Raw genomic sequence first — 23,645 nt, 5'->3', positions numbered from 1 at the left:
GTGAAGGTCAGTCAGTGTGGACAGGTCACCTTTAAACATTTTAATTGTCCGAAAGCGAAGACAAGCGACAGTGAAAGCAACATTGAGACATTATCATTTATCGGTTATCAACATGAAAAAACTCCAGGATGGTGTGATGAGGTTTTCCCTCAAAAGAAATGATTAACATTCTCCTGGTGTGAGTGTGGACAGCCCTGATGTCTCGACTCGAGGCTGGAAACAAGAATCTTAAAAAACTGAGGAGAAAATGACATGAGCTGCTTTTTTTGACTCATTTCATTTTGTTTTAAAGTCATGGAGTGTAATCATGTGCAGAGGGAGAGGCTGCTGTCAGAGATAAGAAACCTGAAGTCATTCCTCTAACTGTTGCACACGCGTAAACCTAAATTCACTGTATATTGTATACATTTCTGTGTATATATTTCCTATTTTACTGTTTAATTTTATTTTATTTATGTCTGTATATCTAGCTCTCGTTTCCTCGCGCTGTATTTCTTTCCCACTTTGCACGGAGCATCTGGAACAAGAACAATTCTTTAATAAAACAGGATTAATAAAGTATTGTGATTCTGAAACACCGCAGAGGAGTCGTGACATCACCGTGTGGTCAACCTGTCCCGCTGCACGTCCACCTCTGGCTGCCATGGCAACATGAGAGACCACATGTCCAGAGGGATTTGTAGTGCAGAGACAGAGACAGAGAGACAGAGAGAGAGAGAGAGAGAGAGAGGAGCTCCCTCTTTCAGCTCCCTCCCTCCCTGTCTCTGCCTCCCTGGCTGTCGAGGGTAAAGCCCCCTCTTCCTTCTCCCATGTTCACTTCCTCCACATCCGCAGCTCAGCCAATCAGAGCGCGGAGTGGGGGCAGGGTGTAGTCGAACCACCACTCCAGTGCAGAGCTGAGGGAGTGTGTGTGTGAGTGTGTGTGTGTGTCGCAGACTCTGAGGCAGGGCCGCTGCTGCTGCTGCTGCTTCTGCTGCTGCTGCTGCACTCGTGTTTCAGCACAGACTTCATTGTTTTCTCTTAACCTTGCTTCGACACTGAGCTGAGGCTTCGTTTCCTCGTCCACAGCAGGACACACACAGAGGTCGGATCAGTGCAGAGGAAACAGAGAGAGAGGAGATAGAGGAGATAGAGGACGCCGGTCATTCCTCATCCACCACCTTGTAGTCGCTGACAGCTCGTGGCGGACGTGCAGGCAGGATGATCGCGGCTCAGCTTCTGGCCTACTACTTCACCGAGCTGAAGGATGATCAACTCAAGAAGGTGAGAGGAAGAGGCCACGCAGACCTCGTCAGGTGCTTTTACGCTGTTGTGGCTTCAGTGTTTAGAGGCGTGAGGATGCATCAGTGTGTGTGTGTGTGGAGCTGGAGGCCATGATGGGGCTCAGATCTGCCTCTAACTCAGAGTTTGGTGAGGTTTGACACCTGTGTCCTTGACGACAGAGGCCCGTGGTCACTGATGAGCTGTTTTCAGACAAACCCTCGTTATTGACTGTTTCCAGAGCGACGGTTGCCATAGCGTCGGAGGCAGACAGGTGTCAGGGAAAGTGTTATTAATGCTCCCTCGATGCTAATCACGCCGTCTGTTTAATATCACGTTCTCGTCTGGAAATCATCACATTTCCCTTCTGGCAGAGACATCATTCACGTGTTCACAAATGTCACAGAGTGAAACAGGAAGAGGAAAAAGGAAAAAGCCCAGGTTTAGTTGAGGAAAGTAGCTGCTGGTTGTGGATGAGAGAGCAGCAGGATGTTCCTCACAGGAGGAGGAGGAGCATAGATGGAGGGGTAGTGGTCAACTCATGAGTTCACACGTGATGTCACAGTGCAGTATTTGCACGTGCTGTAGATGAAGAGGGAGGTTTGACACAGTCAGAGGGAGACGTTTCCATGAAAGGACGAAAGTTCACAAACATGGGAATTTAAAGCACTGGGAACCATTTTAGGAGCAGAAATACTCACTGATGAAGGGGATTTATGAGGAAATTCACAATTTATAGTCTTTACTAAACCAACAACAAGTGGTTTAGTTGAAGTGGTTCACTGTTAATTTACTTATTAACAGTGTCTGGTTTATAAGGATTGATAAAAACTAAATGATATTCGATTTGAATATAAAAGTCAAATTCTGTGATTGTTGACATTTGGATGTGACTGAAAGTTGCTCTTATATATAACTGAACTCATGCATTTTACACCTTCATATATGTTCCCTGTGTTTTCCAGCTGTGTTCAAATAAAGAGATTAAGCAGCTGTCAAGGACACAGGTGTCAAACCTCACAATTATACTCTTATGTTCATTATAGCACCAGTAAAACAGCAACTATAAAGACTTTGTCACACTGCTGTTATTAGTTGTAATGTAAAGATAAGAGAACACAACTCTGGTTATTATTTAGACATGAATGATAATCATGTTGTTTACAGTATTTACTAAATCGACATTCACATTATCTTAATTCCAAGTTGCTCATTTGCTATGACCTGTTGTTGCCTCTAGTAGGCGCTGTGGCTGCAGGGGAAGTGAGTAAACTATTATCAAGAGCCTGGCTGTTGATGAAGAGGATTGAAAGGAAAGAATAGGGATGAGAATGACAGTGATTTCTACAGTCTGCTGCAAAAGAATAATCCACAAGTGTCTGACTGGTTAATCCCACGTCAATGATTGTGATTATCAGATTCAAATGTGTTGATTTCAGTCGTCAAACCCGTCAGCGTGTGTTCTCTGTTCCCTCAGATCGATAAGTACCTGTACTCCATGCGTTTCTCGGACGAGACGCTGAAGGATGTGATGAACCGGTTCCGCAGGGAGTTGGACAACGGGCTGAGCCGAGACACCAACCCCACCACTGCTGTCAAGATGCTGCCCACCTTCGTCCGCTCCCTCCCTGATGGATCAGGTACACAAGCATCATCATCATCATCATCATCATCATTACTGTCGCTCAGTGTCAAACAAATCCAGTAATCTCAGTAAAAGTACTTCAGTGTTTCAGTTCCATGAATTCACTCCTGCTTCATCCTCCACATTCAGAGATAAAACAGCTGTTTAATCTCCATTAATTAATTAATTAGTAAACAAGGATTTTATGGTGAAATACGTTCACCACAGACAGATGTGCAGCTTCACAGTGAAGCGTCCTGGTATTTGGTTTATTTATTTCTGTTATAAACAAAGAAAGAGTGGTTTCACAGGAGTGTGTTCAGCTGCTCCTCTGCAGGACTATCATCACAAACTTCACTGTGAGGTTCTCCACCTATATCTGAATCTGTATTTTAAAGAATCTTTGACATGACATGTTTCTTGTCTGTGGACATAAAGAAAAATGCGTTAAAAGGATCAGGTGAATGAGCCTCTTTGTGCTGTGGATTTGGACTCAGTAAAAACACTATTGTTTCAGCTCCAGAGTCTGAGAACATACAGTGAGACAGAGTCTTCATCTCATTACATACAAAAACTTTAACATATCTGAGTATGTCCTGGTTTCTTTGCTCTTTTATGACAGTAAAGTAAACAAAAAAACTGTTGACAGATGAATTGGTCTCATTTTAAATGCTCTTCTCGTATGAACCCACGTATTTGAATGCATTTGTCTTAAGCCTTTAAGGTACACACCAAGAAAAAGGCTACGGAAAAACTATTTCTTTGCATTTTTTATTATTTTATTTTATTTACTGATAACAATAATAACAATCAATATATATATACATATATATATATATATATATTTTTTTTTTTTTTTAATTAGACCCGACAGTATTTCACATACTGGCTTCTACCAAACGGTTGAGACGTCTGTTCATAATAAACCTTGTTTGCATAATTCATAAAGTACAACATTCAGAACAAGTCACATTCATTCAGTGTTAGTGAGTTCAGCTTCATGCATTTTTCTATGAGATATAGTGACTTAAAGTGTGGTCGACCACATGGTTGAGTCGCACCTTAAAGGGTTAAAGCAGCATAACAGTGACTGAGCTCACGTGCTGCCACACAACTATAGATGTTCAACATTAACCCAGACAATCAATAGTTAATCTGCAGCTGAATGTGGTTGAACAGGCAACAACTCTGTGGTCAGCTGTGCTTTTGACTCTTTAGCAAGGACACGGACATGGTTTCTGTTTGTAATGTGTGTGTGTGGACCTAACTCTGATTACACAGTCACAGGATGAGGCCTCGTCTTCCTCATAATGTAAATGTTTCACCAGACTGTGTGTGTGTGTGTGTGTGATCGATGCTTGATTCCATAGTAATCCTCGAGTGTAGAGTAACTAAAGTAATCTGAGAGAGAAGTCAGATTACTGCACGTTCTGCTCTAATCTCTGTTTACAGCCTTTGCTAATTTCGTCCCACGGTCACGTGACGACAGCAGCTCAGTCAGTGCTGAGTCTGTCTGTGATTTACAAAAGTGAGAATGCACCAAAAACCCTGATATGTTGAATCACCACAGACGACAACACTGACCCACTGATGTGAACGCTGGAGTGAATCAGTGACACTTATACGAGTCAGGTGATCACACAGCTCATACCAGGCAGGTCAGCTGCTTAAATATAGCACACAGGAGGCAGCACTACAGTCATGGTGCTGCTAAAGGAGAACAATGTTTGTCACTCAACAAAAGTGACCTTTGACCTTTTGTACAGCTCTGGAAATGCACACAAACGTCCTATAGAAAGACATAGACGTCCTTGTCAGTATGTCATCAAGTGTTTTCACCACACTGAACACGTTTCATTCTGTCAATGTCAGTTACTTAGGAACAGACCTTTGTTATCTTTAATTTAACAGGAGAATATAAATATAAATGTGCACTAACCTCAGCAGAGGTTATGTTTATGACCTAGTTATTTATGATATATCTGAGCGTGTGCGTACCTGTGTGTGCGTCTATTTACTCAACACACCTTTCACAAATCCAGACTTCCATTCAGCTTCTCCCTCTAGGGGGCGCCACAGCAGATCACCTGCTTGTTCAGTATTAAGATAAGAGAAGCTAAGATAAGATAAGAGAGTCCTTTATTCGTCGTGGAAATTTACAGTATATATAAAACATAAAATATATAAAACAGTTAAATATAATAGAATGTAGTGTACATAATAGACAATTTCCAGAATATATACAGTATGGACTAGATATTTACATTATAAACAGAGATTAAACCTTGGATATTATACGTTTATATTGCACTTTTGTGAAAAGACATGAGATGAGGAGCCTGGTGTTGTACAGTTTAACAGCTGCAGGGAGGAACTCTGCACATTTGATTTGTCAGATTTGTTTTATTTATGTGGCTCAGTTGGATTGGTCACCTTTGCTCAGAGGTAACCCAGCCCTCGACCTGTCGTGATTCAAACCAGCAACCCCTTAGTTACAAAAAGCCAAGTTCTGGCCAGCAGCTGCTCTGTTCTCACAGACTCTAAAAGTTCCGCTAAAGTCAGGAGGAAGAACATGAACCTGATGAACCGTGTTCCTCACAGTGAAGCTGCTTTCATGGCTCAGAGCCCAGACACCAGTTGACTTTTTAACCAGCAGGAGGTTTTTCTAACGACAGCAAACATCACAGTTTTAATGTTCAAAATCAAATGATTGATTAAATGATCATTATAAAAGTGTAAATCCATTGCTGTATAAAAGCTATATCTCGATTACTTGAGGCTTATTTATTATGTAGCTCATAAACCCTCAAAATCTTCCACAACTTGTTTTTAATATATATAATTAAAGGTGCCGTATGTAAGAATGTGGCCAAAAACAGTTACTACATTCAAATTCAAAACACTAAGGTCTTTTAAGTTTCGTTTTCTGACGTAACTGGTCCAACCCGTGGTTGCTCGGCAGCTGAGACTCTACTGACTGCAATGACTGGTAGACGGCGGTAGGTGGCGCCACATGATGCCAAAACATTTGAGGTTAATGCAAATATTTAGTCTGTACTGTTGTTGTTGGTGAGTTCAGTTTGTTATATGAACATTATTCCTGAGTCTCTGTGACATATTAGGAGGATTTTATGATTTATTACATAATGCACCTTTAAAACAAGTTTTATCTTATTGTTCAGCTCCTTAAATGTGAATATTTTCTGGTTTCTTTGCTCGATGAAATCATTAAAACTGAATTATTTTGGTTTGTGGACCAAAAAAAAAAAACACCGATTAATATTTTTCAACATTTTATGGACCAAATAATGAATAATTGAAAAAATAATCAATAGATTTATAAACTTGTCATTGGTTTGTTCCGACATAAAAAAATATGATGTATGAATGTAGACTTTATGAGAGAAAAGTGAATGTCACTAACTCATATGTGGTTATTTTAGGTGGATTAAACATAAATATCAGTCAGTTTTGGAGCAGTTTCTATTACGTATACAAGTCAAGACCAAACACTGCAAATGAAGATAAACACTAATAATGTTAAATCATTCTTATGTCATTGAATACTACTTCAGTAGGTCATGGTGGTGCTGTTGGTTCACCAGGTAACTTTTGTCAAACGTCTAATGTTCTCGTGTTTGTCGTCGCTCTGACAGAGAAAGGAGACTTCATAGCCTTGGACCTCGGCGGCTCTAATTTCCGCATCCTGCGCGTTAAAGTGACGCGAGACAAGAAGCAGCCGGTGCAGATGGAGAGCCAGGTCTATGAGACCCCTGATGACATCATCCACGGCAGCGGGAGTCAGGTGATAAACAAGTTTAACACTTTAAAAATGTCTGTTTTCTTTGACGAAAAGAGTTGAAAGAGCAGTTCAAATGGAACCAGGTCACACGGTCAATTGTTTCCCCTTGGCGTTTGAGTCTGACACACACACACACACACACACACACACACACACATACACAGTCACACACACGTACACACACAGTCACACACACAGTCACACACACACAGGACCAGCATTTCCACTTTATAAATCAACCCAATTACAAATATCTACTTCATGAATGACATCTATAAAGAACTACTGGGTGCAGTACCATAAAATGTCTGCAGGTGGAACCGGGTTTTGTACCAAAATGAGGATCTGTTTAAAAAACAAAGTATAGCATGTTTACGACATAAGGAAGTGATTTCAATGAAAACAGTGAGGACCCGGACAAAATGTCCTCATTTTGTAAAAATGACCTCACTTTGTTGGTTAAAAACTCCTCACTGGTCCTCAGTAGAGCTGCAACGATTAATCGATTATTAATCGGCAACTATTTTGATAATCGATAATCGTTTTGAAGCTTTTTTCATGATAAAAACCAGACTTCTGATTGTTTCAGCTTCTTAAATGTGAATATTTTCTTGGTTTCTTTGCTCCACATAAACAAAGAAATCGTTAAAAACAAGACTTTCGAGAACATCATCATTTCCAGCTTTGACAAACACTGATCAACGTTTTTTAAAATTTTCTGACATTTTATGGAACAAACGATTCATCGAGAAAATAATCGTCAGATTGATCGATTACGAAAACAATCGTTAGTTGCAGCTCTGGTCCTCAGTATGCCACAAGTACAAGAACACACACACGTAGAGCAGCAGTTGAGGTTCTAAAATGGCCTCCTCCCTCCTCCCTCCTCCCTCCTCTCTCCTCTCTCCTCCCTCCCTCACTAACTGACGTCACTAACCTACGCTGACCTACACTGAACCTGCAGAGCAACAGCTGGCAGCCGCGCTGTAACGCGATCACCAAAACACGGCCGAGCGTCTGAGGCCGTGTGATTGGTCCAGAGCGTGACCGTCACCCAGACGGAACACGACACATGTTGTTTCGCGAAAACTCAGAAGCGGCAGCTGCCAAATAATGTAACGTGATATTAGAACAGGGGGCTAAGTTTCATTGTGAGTGCATTATAACATTATAAACAATAAGAAAGAGTCATGACATCAGTTCTTCAGAGCAGTGAAAACAGAAGCTGTTGATCCACTGCTGCCTTCATCTATACGCTCAAACGCCTTCTTTTGTGACTTTTATTGTTGGTGAAGTGGATTTCTGACAATCTCCTGCAGAATCTAAATGTACAAAACTGAACACTGCCTTTTAAATATCCATTTAACATGTGATGTTTCCTAAATGAGGGCTTTTAGTAGGTAGAGAAAACAGTGAAGTGTCTAAATATGAGATTAAATTCATAGTTTCCTATTCCTCGACTAAGACCATTCGTTCCCTTTAATGCTCATGTTTTATGACTAAAACACTCTTTAACTGTGTTTTCTCCCCTCTCTGTTTGCAGCTCTTTGACCATGTCGCAGAATGTCTGGGTGATTTCATGGAGAAGCAAAAGATCAAGGACAAAAAGCTTCCTGTGGGATTCACCTTCTCTTTCCCCTGTGTCCAAAACAAACTGGATGAGGTAAAAAAAAAAAACTAAGTCTTTATGATGAAAAAATCATTGCTGAGATGTTTCTATAACAAAAGGTTCAGCTGTGGACGCCGTGGTAACAGTTTGAGATTTGCCAAGGCTGCGCTTTAAAGCTCAAACCTTATAAAACATCTTGTTTTATAGGCCGTCTTAGTCACATGGACAAAGAAGTTCAAAGCCAGTGGTGTTGAAGGCATGGACGTCGTGAAGCTACTGAACAAAGCCATTAAGAAACGAGGGGTGAGTTTAGTTCTCAACTGTTGTCACTTTAACATGACGGCTGCACCACAACAGACCAACTTTAAGTCCACTCTTATTCCAGGATTATGAGGCCGACATCATGGCCGTGGTGAACGACACAGTGGGCACGATGATGACCTGTGGGTTTGACGACAGGCGCTGTGAAGTGGGCATCATCATAGGTGAATGAACTGTCCTAACAATCCCAGTGTCATGAGCACAGTTGAACATGTGAGGGCGCCAAAGGCTTCATGAAGCACAGAGCTCCACAGAGTCATGATGATAAACTTCTCTTTACATCCAGGAACTGGAACCAACGCCTGCTACATGGAGGAGCTGCGTCACATCGACCTGGTGGAGGGAGACGAAGGCCGGATGTGCATCAACACAGAGTGGGGAGCGTTCGGAGACGACGGGTCTCTGGAGGACCTTCGTACAGAGTTTGACCGGGAGATCGACAGGGGCTCCATCAACCCAGGAAAACAGCTGTAAGCTTTTCTTTGAGTCAGAGACAGTTCCAAAGAGACAGATTGTGATAAAGCATGGTACGACACAGGTCAGCTGATATGACCGATATTCTTGATGTCGCCAGATTTCCAAATCTGTTCTTGTTCTTGATTTCTTCCACACACTGTTCTGCCAAAGTCTTTCCTCCAACTGTTCCAGGCAAAAGCAGCCAGTCATTTCCACAGTGACTCAAACTGAACACACTGCTGTGTTTGGCTCTGCCCAGGTTTGAGAAGATGGCCAGTGGGATGTACATGGGAGAGCTCGTACGACTCATCCTGGTCAAGATGGCCAAAGAGGGTCTGCTGTTCGAGGGTCGGATAACTCCGGAGCTCCTGACCAAAGGAAAGATCGAGACCAAACACGTCTCTGCCATTGAAAAGTGAGTGAGGACTTCCACAAAGCTGTGTTGTATAGTAATAACAAGTGGGAACATGGAGTACAGAAAGGACTGAAAACAGCTCGTCTCCAGTCTTATGTTCAGGATGTTTTTAAGGCAGGTCTATAAATATGTTTTGATGATGCACTGGAGCCACTTTTAGCAACTCCTCTTCTCCTGAGATCTGAGATGCAGAAGCAGAAAAGTTTCTTAAACATGAGGAAATGAAGTAGAGAAGCAGAACAGAATGACTGCAGTACCTCTGATGGAGACAGAGGGAGACAGAGAGCAAGACTGCAGCTAAACCTGCTCTGTGTTTGTGTATTTGCTGAGAAAGTGCAACCAAAACAGTGAAAATGCCATAAAAGAGAATGCTGTTAAATTTTGTAAATTACTTTACAGGGACTTTAAGTGTTGTCAAAAGCCACTAAACACAACTATTAAAACAAGAGAACTTCATAGGTTCTTCCCTCTGATTGCAGGAGTAAAGAAGGAGTGAAGAAGTGCATGGAGATCCTGACGAGGCTGGGCGTGGAGCCTTCAGATGAAGACTGCCTGGCCGTGCAGCACGTGTGCGCCATCGTGTCTTTCCGCTCTGCAAACCTCATCGCTTCGACACTGGGAGGCATCCTCTGCCGTTTAAAGGAGAACAAAGGAGTGGGTCGCCTTCGCACCACTGTGGGCATCGACGGCTCTCTGTACAAGATGCATCCTCAGTGAGTACGAGACTATATCAGCCCCCGAAAAGACCAACAAGAAAGAAGAAATGACCTTCTTACATAAACATGACAACACTGATCTATTGAGATGGTGATGAGACATGAAACATGTGGACTTTTAAGTGGCTGCCAAATTCCTAATCTGGATCAGATCCAGATTAAACTTGATCCTGCAAAGACACACACACACACACAACCACGTGTTTCTGTCAAATCCAATGACACAGACATTTTGATAAGAGACGAGGATTTCTTGGTCATTTTGGCGACGTCATCGGCAAAGAAGATTCTCACCAAAGGTGAATGAGAACATACTGTACTCCATCACAAAACCACGCCCCCACGACAACCCTGGACGAGGTCATAAGAAACACAGAGTAATGCAAACGGCATTCCACGCATTGTTTTCATGAGGGAATGAAAAAAAAATGCATTCCAGTGTAATTGAAAATCTGACACAAATCACTTCTGCCGTTACGTTCTAATCCAGAGCTGTTCAACTAAAATCTCCAGAGGACCAGCTTTTCAGGAGGCTGTCCAGCCACAAAATGTTGAATTTATTCAAATGTACATGTTACAGTACCACCAACATTCAGGTATAACAGTCACAATTGGCTCTTAGGTAACTATATAAACAACATTAAGGTGCAATGGCCACAACAGGCTATTTTTGCAGAAATATAAGTAACAGCACCAATAATATTCAGGTACAATAGCTGCATTCTGGTATTCTGGTACATACATAGACTGTGTACAATTACAGTTGTACTAGTATTTGCCAAAAAGGGACGCAAAGTGTCACAAAGTGCCAGAAATAGGCGAAGCTACGGTTTTATTTTGCTTTTTAATAATATATTCATTATTTATGGGTTAATGGGATCGTGGGCCGGTCCAAATTGCTTAAAGGGCCTGATCTGGCCCCCGGGCCTTAAGTTGAACAGCCTTGTTCTAATGTGACAGTTTGCATTTTAGCAAACCGTCACTGAGTTTAACTCTTTAAAACCAAGCGTATTCATTCATTCATCCATCTTCTACCACTTTATCCTCCACATGAGGGTGGTGGGGCACTGAAAGGTGGAGTCACAGTGTGGACAGGTCACCAGGTCACCAGGTCACCACAGAGACACAGTGACAAATCTCAGTTTTGCCTCATCCCCTAACGTTCTCCTGTGTTCCGCACAGATACGCTCGCCGCCTGCACAAGACGGTGCGTCGCTTGGTGCCAGACTGCGACGTACGCTTCCTCCTGTCGGAGAGCGGCAGCGCTAAAGGCGCGGCCATGGTGACGGCGGTGGCCTACCGTCTGACGGACCAGGCGCGCCAGATTCAGCAGACGCTGGCCGAGTTCCGGCTGAGCAAGGCCCAGCTGTTAGAGGTGAAGAAACGCATGAAGGTGGAGATAGAGAAAGGCCTGAAGAAGGAGACGCACGAGGAGGCCACGGTCAAAATGCTGCCCACCTTTGTCCGGAGCACGCCAGACGGAACAGGTGACTGCAAAGACATTCACTGAGCTGTTTCCTTTTAAGACAAAAATACAGAATCTCCTTTAAAAACAATCACAAACGCCTGAAGCGCTCGGCCTGGATTAACCCTTAAAACTCCATGACTATGTTAAAACGTCTTATATCCTAGCAAAAAGTACTACAAATATTTAAAATCAGATTGAATTCGTCAAATGTGGAAACACGTCACGATTCAAAGGCTTGTCAAACGCTCCATTTTTGTGACTTCTGCACAATTATTGCTACTTTATAGCCTGAATATGTGACAGAACTGTATGAACGTGTTTGAAAGGGTTAAATCGACGCTGCGAGGCCACAGATTTACTCTTTCACAGACTTCCAGTGTCTTTGGGATGACTTTGGGAGGTTACAAAAATGATATGCGATTACTTACACTGAGCTGACGTCTTTCCTACTTGGCAGTTTTCCAAATTGCAAGACACAACAAGACAAAGACGTAAGCGAGCACAAGTGAATCAGGTTCTTCTGCATAGTTTTAAAAAGATACTCAATCCATCCCGATTATGCTATTATGGGATAAAAGCATCATCACATAGACCGCGACTATTCCAGAGTAAGTCAATTCAAATATGACTCTTTAATAAGTTAAAGCACAGTGATATTCATGTCAAATTAAACATCATGATGCATCAGTGGACGAAACCTTCTTCTTCATAAATGTGGCTCGTTCTCAGGTTAACAAGCTCTTTCCTGTCAAACAGAGAATGGGGATTTCCTCGCCCTGGATCTTGGGGGGACAAACTTCCGTGTGCTGCTGGTAAAGATTCGCAGCGGGAAGAGGCGATCGGTGGAGATGCACAACAAAATCTACGCCATTCCTGCAGAAGTCATGCAGGGCACTGGAGAAGAGGTACGCAGGATTTCTAATAATCGCGTTAAAGTCTCTTCACATTCATCTTTCTTGTTTTGATTAAGATGAACCCGGGTCTTGTTGCTGCAAAGGCAAGATCACTAACCACTGCACCACACTGACTAAAAGCCTGTCTTTTTCCAGCTCTTTGACCACATCGTGTACTGCATCTCTGACTTCCTGGACTACATGGGGATGAAAAGTGCTCGACTGCCACTGGGCTTCACCTTCTCCTTCCCCTGCCATCAGACCAGCTTGGACGCAGTACGTTTGACAAATGACCTTTAAAGAGCTAATGTTTTAGAAAGACTACTACTACTACTACTATTACATTATTATGTTTGATCAGTAGTATTGTGGTGTACTCTGCAGGGTACTCTTGTAACCTGGACCAAAGGCTTCAAGGCCACAGACTGTGAAGGAGAAAATGTGGTGGAGCTTCTTCGGGAAGCGATCAAGAGGAAAGAGGTAATCGGACACTGATTGGCTGTCAGGGTTTCTGCGCTGTGGTTATGTGAAGCACCGACAGTCGGCGCTGACTGAGGTTCATCCTCAATGAGAACTCGACTTTACCCACTGAACTACATCTTACCCAGAGTCAGACCTGTTACTAACATGCATACAGGTCTGAACACATCCACGCACTCTGAATTAACCCTCACAAAAACGACGTTTGGAGGCGTTTCCAGTGCTTTCTGTTCTATAAGTAGTAAAAAATAAAGGCACGCGTGTGCGTCACTGACTTTATTATATCTATATATGGACGAGTGCAGTCGAGGAATAAACTTCAGTTTCCTGATGCTAAAGCCAAAGTCAACATATTACTTTAATATAGGACACTTAAGAAGGTGTGGATTTATTAGGCGAGTCTTTTGTTTTGTCCACACCTCAGGCTGGTTTTCACACAACCACACGCTTTTAGATGGAGAATCAAGTGAGTATTAAATGACTGTTAATCAGTTAGTGACAGGTAAAGCATTGAGGATCTGGAGAAAGTGTGTGTTCTTGTTCAACAGCACGACATACGTGAGCGTCACTCTCTGTGTGTGTGTGTGTGTGTGTGTGTGTGTTAGCTCTCAGGAAACAGCGCCTGTACATCTAGTCGAGTGTTTGCGTTGCGTCTGCTGCCGAGTGCCGTGTCGACGAGCGTGTTTGAAAAGCTGCCAGGCCAGATATCATTCCCTGTGACAGCTGTGAGAACGTAAACCTGCAAACACGATTAACGTTTTGAAGATTGTTGATGAGGGTTCAGCGAAACCAAACATCATCTGACAGTTTGTGTCACAGTGTGGATAAAGAGGAGACGCCATCGCTGCAGCATTCTCATTATTTCAAACACGTCTAATCATCGTTTTTAAAATCAGGCAATAACACAAAGCATGGAAATCCACGATATTAGTTTTAAACCAGTGCTTATAGCTGGGAGAGGCAGCTTTCAATCAGACTTTATTTATATGGCGCTTTTTATACAAATGTAAATTTGGCTTTGACTAAGACACACAAAACTGCAACACAAAGGTATGGATCCAGTAAAAAGACTTTCATAAAGAGGTGCACCTATGGTAAATTGCCTTGGGAATAATACACAACTCCTTATATGGACATCCTGAGGGTGTGTGTTTATAGGTCACATATTCCATCTACTGTATGTGTTGTTGAGTCAAAGTCATGATTCATTTTGTAACACATTTTTAGTCGTGTAAGTGTCTATCTACCTTACCTATCTGCGCTTTAACTTAGACGAGTTCCCCTTGTGTTGCAGGAGTTTGAGCTGGATGTGGTCGCCATAGTGAACGACACAGTGGGGACGATGATGACTTGTGCGTATGAGGAACCCACTTGTGAGGTGGGACTGATCGCAGGTGAGCTCAACACGGCCGTCTAATCAATACATAAATATAAACATATAACTGTGAAGTATGTGAAAAAGCTAAAAGGAAGGACCTCATGTTTGTAACTACTTTGACGATCAATCGTACGAGTTTGTTTGTTCTTCTTAAAAGTCAAGTTTCTTGAGGACAGAGTCAGCTTCAGTAGTTAGCTGCAGGCAACTGGATTAGCAAAAAATCAGAAGTTGTTGACATTGACGGACTGTGACTCCTCCCCCTCAGGAACGGGCAGTAACGCCTGTTACATGGAGGAGGCCAAGAACATCGAGCTGGTGGAGGGAAACGAGGGTCGTATGTGCGTCAACATGGAGTGGGGAGCGTTTGGAGACAACGGCTGCCTGGACGACATCAGGACGGCGTACGACCAAGCGGTGGACGAGAACTCGCTCAACGAAGGCAAACAAAGGTCAAGAGGTTTCCCTATTACCACGCGAGCTGAGCTCTGTCGCCCGTGCTGCAAACTAAAAGCGGAGTCTGTTGTTTTTTTTTTTTTAATGTGGACAGATATGAGAAGATGTGCAGCGGCATGTACCTGGGAGAGATCGTCAGGCAGATTCTGACCGATCTGACCAAACGGGGATTTCTCTTCCGGGGGAAAATCTCCGAGGCGCTGAAGACCAGAGGCATTTTTGAGACAAAGTTCCTGTCACAAATAGAGAGGTGAGTGGAATGTTTGAATCCATCCATCCATTATCTACCGCTTTATCCTCCACCGAAGAGTTGCGGGGTGCTGTGTCTATCTCAGCTGACATAGGGCGATAGGCGGTACACCCTGGACGGTTCACCAGTCCATCACAGGGCCACACAGAGACAAACAACCATTCATTCACACTCTCACACCTACGATCAATTTAGAGATTTACTTAATCCCAAAATCAGCCGGAGAACCTGGAGAAAACCCACGCACACACGGGGAGAACATGCAAACTCCCTGCAGAAAGACCCTTGTTTCAACCGGAGCTTGAACCCGGGAACCTGGGTCTTCTTGCTGCAAAGAGCTCTAACCACTATGATGTTTGGATCAAATCCCAAAATCAATTCTACCGAAGAAGACGAAGCAAGTAGAGCTGAAACGATTAATCGATGATTAAATCGATTACTAAATTAATCGCCAACAATTTTGATAATCGATAATCGGTTTGAAGCTTTTTTCCATCAGTAAAACCAGATTTCTGATTGTTTTAGCTTCTTAAATGTGAATATTTCTTGGTTTCTTTGCTCCTCAAAACAAAGGAATCATTAAAACTGAATCATTTTGGTTTGTGAACAAAACAAAGACTTTAGAGTACATCATAATTTCCAGGTTTGACAAACACGATCAACGTTTTATGTACCAAATGATTCATCAATTAATCGAGAAAATAATTGTTAGTTGCAGCACTACAAGCAAGATTATCGTCATCCTTTAGTTACCGACACCAAATAGTTGGTCATTTTATATAAATAACGAATACCTGAACACAGATGTCTGACAGCATCACTGTGACAACTGTTGGGTAGGAAACAGACCTGAAAGGCCAGAGTCTACAGTAGAAACACCGCTGCTTTGATTTAGTGCATATCTATGTATGAGAGCAGCTTTGTTCACAGTAAAGCAGCATCTGGGGGGATAACATGTCTAGGAATGAGAGCGGGGGGACGACGCAATGTGACGACTTAAGTTTATATACACTGTTTAAGCCTACCTTGGTCTGTGGGAGCAGCTGTGTGGTATCCGGTGACCGTGCTGCTGTTGGCTGACCTCTGACACGCCTCCTCTCCTTTGTGCTGCACAGCGATCGTCTGGCGCTGTTGCAGGTCAGGGCGATCCTGCAGCAGCTGGGGCTCGACAGCACCTGTGATGACAGTATTATCGTCAAAGAGGTGTGCGGCACGGTGTCCCGTCGCGCCGCTCAGATCTGCGGTGCCGGCATGGCTGCCGTGGTGGACAAGATCCGTGAGAACCGAGGCCTGGAGCACCTGAACGTCACCGTGGGCGTGGACGGAACCCTCTACAAGCTGCACCCACAGTAAGACACGACGGCTTTCTGTGTCACGGTCTCACAACCTCCACAGGACTCACTAAACGTCAGAGTGTATTATAGTCTTATTATTATATTAAAGCAGGGCTCTCAAACGCAAATGACCTGGGGGCCAATGTGCATCTATTGTGGTGAAGAAGGGGCCGGCCTAAAAACAACTGTTCACAATACTGCAAGATGATATCACACATATACTTAATAATACTATTTATGATGCAAAATTAATGTATTAATATCAAAAACAGACATTTATTTTAAATTACATTAATAACAGTGTGGACAACTGTAATTAAAATTCGTACCAGGAGCCGTTTCGGGGCCACTGCCATTCGTGGCTCGGGCCCCAACAAGTGTATATATGTAATTGAATGTTGTACATGATGCATTTAATAATAGGATAATTATGACCAAATGTCTTATTATTATTATTGAGCCTCAGCTACACACTGTGTTTAAAAGACGGTGAGGTCGTGGGCCATGTTTTCATTAACAGATGATATTAAGTGGGGGGCCGCATGTAATTGATTGGGGGGCCCCATGTGGCCCCCTGAGCCTCCAGTTTGAGACCTCTGTATTAAAGTATTGAAATTATGATTAAAACCGGCACATCTACTGCCCTCTCTGGTCAAACATCAGCTACTGCATTCAAATGTTGCCAATGGCTGTCTTATTCCACTCTTTCATCATCACCCACTCTCCCTCCCTCCCTCAGGTTGCAGGTCTTGGCTAACGTTAGCCTCTGAAGAGCAGGTTTACAGCATCTCTGTAGTTTACTGAAGCTGCTTTCAAACGTGCCCAATGTTGCTCAGTAAAAACACTATTTCATGATGTTGTACTACTTTAATTTGACATCCACGAAAAAGGCCGAGAAGTGGCAGCTTTTTAAAGGTAACGTTAGTGATTTAGAACATCCGATATCAAAGGAAAACGTTTCCATTGTCTTTAAGTAGTTCCTTTTTGTAGTTAGACCCCAACATGACGTTAAATTGAAAAACTGCGTAGTGAGCGGACAAAAGCAGAACACTGCTGCATCCTTCTGTGCACAGCCTCGACCAAATTCTACAGATGAATACTGCTTCATTTTTGTGTGACCATGCAAATAATCAGTCACAATAAAACGTCCTTGCTCTAAACTGCTGCTCATTCTCGAGGTAAAATGAAAGCGACGGCTGCATGTGTTGCTTTTACTAGACTCTGCTAACCACAGCTTCCTGTTGCCCTTGTTCTCCCCCCCAGTTTCTCACGGATCTTCCACCAGACAGTCAAGGAACTCGCCCCCAAATGCGACGTCAACTTCTTGTTATCCGAGGACGGCAGCGGCAAGGGCGCCGCCCTCATCACTGCCGTGGGCTGTCGCCAAAGGGAGATGGAAGCGCAGCAGCATTGAGAAGCTCTGAGAACGACCTGCTGCTCCATCAAGAACCTTCTCCCGTCACTGCACATCTCCATCACCCCCAGCAGCCGTGACTCCACCTCCTCCCAAGTCTGCACAGCCAGAGAGACATGCTGCATGCCCAGGAAATGATTGAAATATTTATTTATACAGAACCACAGGGTTTATTATTTCCACGTTTGTACATTTTCCTCAATAACTTGTCAATAATCTGATAACTCAACTCCGTAGGTGTGCAATATTTGTGTATTGCTAATTTTATTTTTATATGGAGGCAAATGTATACGTGTATTTATATAGCTGAGGCCACTTTGAATCCCCAAGGTCATTAGGGTTTTGCACCATAGACGAGAAAATGTCTGCACTTTTTATACAGGGAGTTACAAAGGCAGCATTTTAATGCACGTCGAGAACGAAGGACGTCCTTCAGAAAACTACTTCCAGAAAAGGCTCGTTGCACCGGGTGGAACGCAAAGAGTCACGGCTGTTAAGATCATCCTCATTTAATGTGCAACACGCTCAGAAGACGTGCGAGACTACTAACCCTGTTGTGTAATTGTTGGCGTAAACTCACACATTAGCGTACTCCAGCGACACGTTACCATTTAATCCTTAAAAGAGCTGAGAAGGTAGAAATGATCCAGCGCGAGTGTTTGTGTATCCTGTTGCTATTTGTTGACTACTATACTTTTGATGTTGTGATGAATCCCACTTCTACTCATTGTATGTGCAAAGAATAAATGTTTGTTGGGCTCCGAGTTAAAGGGTGGACACGACTACAGGTGCTTCAGTGTGTATTTGTGGCTTAGTGTCTCCTGTAACCACCTGCTGCTTTCTATGTCCAACGCTGTCAAGAGTGCACGTCTTGGTCACATTAAGACAAAGACGTTTACCGGATTTTTGTTTTTCTTTTCTACATGGATAGAGATTTGTGATCAATGCAGTGAAAAGTGAATTCATTAAATTATATTTTGATGTGGAGTAAATCCTGGTGTCTTTTTCTTAAAACGGAGGAGAGCAGGTAATCACATGAAAGTAACGCGACAGTAAAAGACCGATAAACAACACATAACAAAAGAATGTGTGTGTGATTACTTAGCGGGTCCACAAGGGGCAGTATAAGTTCTGCACCGGATCTTTAAAGGTGCATTATGTAATAAATCTGAATTAACTGGCCATAAAATCCTCCTAATATGTCACAGAGACTCAGGAATAATGTTCGTATAATAAACTGAACTCACCAACAACAGACAAATTGTTCACATGTTTTGGCATGTGGCGCCACCTACCACCGTCTACCAATCATTGCAGTCAGTAGAGTCTCAGCTGCCGAGCAACCCCGGGGTTGCCAGTTATGTCTGAGCTACAATGGCAGAGAAAACTAAACCTAAAAGACCTTGTTATTTTGAATTTGAGTGTAGTAACCGATGTTGGCCACATTCTTACATATGGCACTTTTAAATAAAAATATGAATGAAATATTAAAAACATAAAACAGCTAATCCAAAATCTTTTAAAACTTTGACAAACTTTTTAATGACTTTTTTTTTAATGACAAGCTCTTTCACACTTACTGAGCGTTACTGGGAAAATAAATAGCATTTGTATAAAAGGGGATTTAGGGACACTGATGGGAAAGAGTCAACAAAAATGATCAATATTAGAGGATTTCAACCGTTTGTCTGAGAGAACACCTGTCTCTGAACAACTCAAACTCGTCTGTACAGTATGATTCATACTCATCAACACACACTTCCTGTCGTCACCCTCAAAGGTACAAACTGTCTCTGTGATCTTCTAAGCTGCTGCCAAGAGCACCGACGTTAATCCCTTCAGAAAACAAAGCGACAGACAGCACAGTAACAATAAAGTGCTGCACAAACACTCATCGACACGCATCCATACACCTTGTAAGCAACCTGTAGATTTAAAAAAAACAGAACTTATCTGCTCCAGTGAATTTAAAGTGTGCAGTTTACTGATCCAGGTCCAAATATTGACAGTGTCAAGCATCTGGATCATGTATATTGTGTTAAAGATGTGTGTATCTACCGTCTTGACTTGAGTTTCATCCAGATTACAGATTTGTATAGCTATGATAGCATTTCTATACAGATCGCGTGGTTCAAAATGTAAATAGAATAGAACAGAATAGCCTTTTATTGTCATTGTATTGTGTACAACGAAATTTGAGTGCCACTCCCTTTGGTGCAATTTGCATTCAAATATAAATAATAATAACATTAAAAGAAAAAAAGAGAAGACATTTTGTTAAAATTATATACATAAACTATACTATACATAGACGTATTATTAAAAACAAACAATGTGCGCCAAACGGAGGGGCCGTTGTGGCTACACGTAGCTTAGCACCACCAGTGAAAATGTGTTCATTAATAACAGGTAATTTGTAAAGCGGGTGTCTAGAAAAGTGCTCTAGAAATGTAATGAATAATAATATAATAATAATAATAATAATAATAATAATTACAATAGGGTTCTTGCACAGTCGCGCTCGAACCCTAATAATAGCATGTGAAGAGTGCTCTTGTTTTACAGTTGTTTGAATGCAATGTAATTGATATTTAAGATGTATGCACTGCAGCTTTGTTGTTGTTTTAAGATATACACTTTTACAAGCATAGTTATGGATAGTATAATAACACACTGGACCTTTACATGTGTACAAAACATTTAATTGAATAATGTTTGATTTAGTTTCATTGCCAGTAGCAGCATTTCTAACGAACAAATTTATAATATAGTGTTTTTTTATGTGTGACTTTGATACATTTAATTTAAAAGCGCCTTTCAGGTCACTCAAGGACACTTTACAGACGGAATAAGTTAAAATTTGCACAAAAGATATCCAAAATATAAAATCACAATAATAATAATAATAATAATAATAATAGTATGTAAAGAGTGCTCTTGTTTTTATAATGGTTTAAATGCAATGTAATTGATATTTAAGATATATGCACTGCAGCTTTAACACTACAACATTGTGTTGTTGTTGTTGTTGTTTTAAGATATACAAGCATAGCTATGGATAGTATAATAACACACTGGACCTTTACACGTGTTAAAACAAACCTACATTTCAATGAATAATGTTATTTTTAATAAAGTTTGATTTAATTTCAGTGCCAGTAGCAGCATTTATAACGAACGAATCTATAATATAGTGGTTTATGTGTGTATTTGAATGAAGACACTGCTATTTGTCCAACTTTGTGGACAAAATTGAGTGTTGTTGACATCTTTAATGTTAGCAAAGTCACACACACACTGACAGAAAAAAGATTAGCGTGTGTGTGTGTGTGTGTGTGTGTGTGTGTGTGTGTGTGTGTGTGTGTGTGTGTGTGTGTCTCACCAGGTTCGCTCCGCTGTACCCAGGGCTCCTTCTCCTCCTCCTCCTTCTTCTTCTTCTTCCTCCATCTGCCTGAAACAAACAAGCGGCGGACTGTCATCGCACACCCGCAGGTACGTCACCGCTCACGGTTCCACTAACACACATTCTGACCACTTTTACCCCCGAAAAACCAACATTTAATGTCAACGCGCTCCGCACAGAAAAGGGGTGGTAGTCTCGTTAGCTAGCATGCAAGATCTACTAGCTGTGTGTATGGCAATTTGTGCTAGCTAGTACTTTAGCTAGGTTAGCAGCGTAAAGGAGCGTGTAGGTGAGCGTTTGAGTTGTGCTAAACATTTTGCCAGCGGCTGTTTGACATGTTTAATGTTTCACTAATATCCCGCGTGATGATTTAAGTCGCATTCCGTGGAAAAGTCGGATGTATTTTTTTGCACATATCCGTGGCGCTAATGTCAACAAGCTAAGGCGAGCTAGCGTTAGCCCGTGGCTGTTAGCACTGGCTGCTCGGTTACCTGTGTAACTGGAACGCGCTGCTACATTTTTCCGCTCCTGTCGAGTGTTAAAGCGTCCGCCGCTTTCACTCTTTGTTTGTCTGTGTCTGTGTGTGTGTGTGTGGCACAGCTAACGGCTAACGGCTAATTGTGTGTTGTTGCGGATGCACAAAATACCTATGCAGAGCGCGAGAGGGGGCTGCATGGGCTCGCGCACGGCACGTGCTGTCATTTGCCCCCGAAACAGGTGTGATGCAGGTGATGCACGCGACCCTCGGGGTGTTATTAGCGGGCGACATGTAGCCATCTGTGAGCAGATCAGTGACGTCATCCGTGTTCAACGTTAGAGAACCAGTACATGGTTCTGTCAATTATCCAATTAATGGATCATTAATGGTGTCATCACCATGTCATCACTGTCAAGAGCAGCAGTTTAATAATAACAATAACTGTTTATTTGGTTTAAACAGATTCTAAACACATTGTTGGACACAGTGATGTGTGATGACATCCACCGCTGTTAAACCCAGATAAGCAGCAGCAGCAGCAGCAGGAGGAGGAGGCTCCACATTTTTAAGTTGTGTTCACCTCCACAGGAAAAGCATATTAAGAAAGACCAACTGGATCATGTAAATGAAGTGCGGCAGTGGCAGTAGCAGCTGTTACACAGCCATGTTTGCTTCCTGTGCCTTTGTTTTTTTCCACTGCAGTGAAATGCAGAAGCTGGGGAGACATTTCAGTCATGTGATCTCTGAACAATTTTTCCATTGCTCTTATCCATATTCACCTTTCAAATGTTTGCCAACTGTTCCACCCCTTCAGCATAAAACCTGTGCAGTATTTTTATTTTTTTCTCCCTCCGATCCTCTGTTTACATTCTACGGAGACCCAGACATGACATGTGGGGGGGGATACTAATTTGTGGGTTATGAATATGTACCTTAAGTTTAAAAGTGTGCCCAATATATAATAATAATAATTATAATATAATAATAATAATAATAATAATGACACTCAAGGTCGCCTCGGAGAATATAATCTGTTAGCAACAATTAATGAGGTATAACTCAGATAATTAAAAGCACATTTTTAAAGGGTGAATATGGATATCGCCCACTAGGGATGTGAATCTTTGGGTGGCTCACGATTCGATTCAAAATCGATTTTCGATTCAAACGATTCTCGATTCAAAAATGGATACGATGCATGGTGTGTTGAGGCAAATGATGGCGTCAAAACAATCCAGTTTGTATAAGATAATGTGATAATGTGATCACACAAAGGCAAAAGTTAACATTTATTCATTCAAAACAAATAAAAACTTACTTCCTGTACAACAAAAATATCTTGCATAAATAAAAGCTTAGACTCGCTGCCTTTTTCTCCCAGAAGTTACAAAAATAAACTGTACACAGATAACACAAACGGGTGTTTTGTGTGGTTTTTCAAAATAGAAATAGAAATAGTTTATGAATCCATTCAGAATTGTGGATGATTAGAATCGTGATTCTTATGTGAATCGATTTTTTTCGCCCGCCCCTAGTTTCAGCCTCAGAGTCTCAGTTGCTGGTTGCACATTCACTCTCATCTTCTCATGTTCACCCAACAGATCTGATCAGAGTAGGAGCTGCTGGTGGAGACGGCCCGTCACCATCCCGTCACCATCCCACCCTCTCAGGACCACACGGGCAGCTCCTCAGCGCAGTGCAGCCGCAGTTTGACCGCTTCCATCAGACTCATGGCTGTTTGAAGGGACACGGCCCCACCGTGGCCCATGCACTGTACCCATTCCCCTCCCTGTCCTCCTTATCCCTCAAGCTGACGCAAAACCCCAGGCACCTGCCCCCCCTCCCCCACCCCTCCTCCCACTCCATCACCGGCGACTCGCCCCCTCCCGTC

General features: G+C 42.4%; 1 protein-coding gene across 1 annotated transcript; it reads left to right on the top strand.

Moving 5' to 3' along the window:
• Window positions 1-916: 916 nt before the first annotated feature.
• On the top strand, window positions 917-18,859 carry LOC310943597 (hexokinase-1-like). Its single transcript, XM_083909212.1, has 18 exons — window positions 917-1,263; window positions 2,738-2,900; window positions 6,541-6,689; window positions 8,230-8,349; window positions 8,503-8,598; window positions 8,681-8,780; window positions 8,903-9,086; window positions 9,332-9,487; window positions 9,967-10,200; window positions 11,386-11,690; window positions 12,428-12,576; window positions 12,721-12,840; window positions 12,949-13,044; window positions 14,339-14,438; window positions 14,688-14,871; window positions 14,970-15,125; window positions 16,241-16,474; window positions 17,723-18,859. The coding sequence occupies exons 1-18, from the start codon at window positions 1,201-1,203 to the stop codon at window positions 17,871-17,873; spliced, it is 2,760 nt and encodes a 919-aa protein (XP_083765338.1). The 5' UTR covers window positions 917-1,200; the 3' UTR covers window positions 17,874-18,859.
• Window positions 18,860-23,645: the final 4,786 nt, after the last annotated feature.

This window comes from Microchirus variegatus (genome assembly GCF_963457635.1).
Source record: "Microchirus variegatus genome assembly, chromosome: 23".
Taxonomy (NCBI): domain Eukaryota; kingdom Metazoa; phylum Chordata; class Actinopteri; order Pleuronectiformes; family Soleidae; genus Microchirus; species Microchirus variegatus.
Note: the sequence above shows the minus strand (reverse complement) of the source record. Positions and strands in the feature narration are given on the sequence as shown.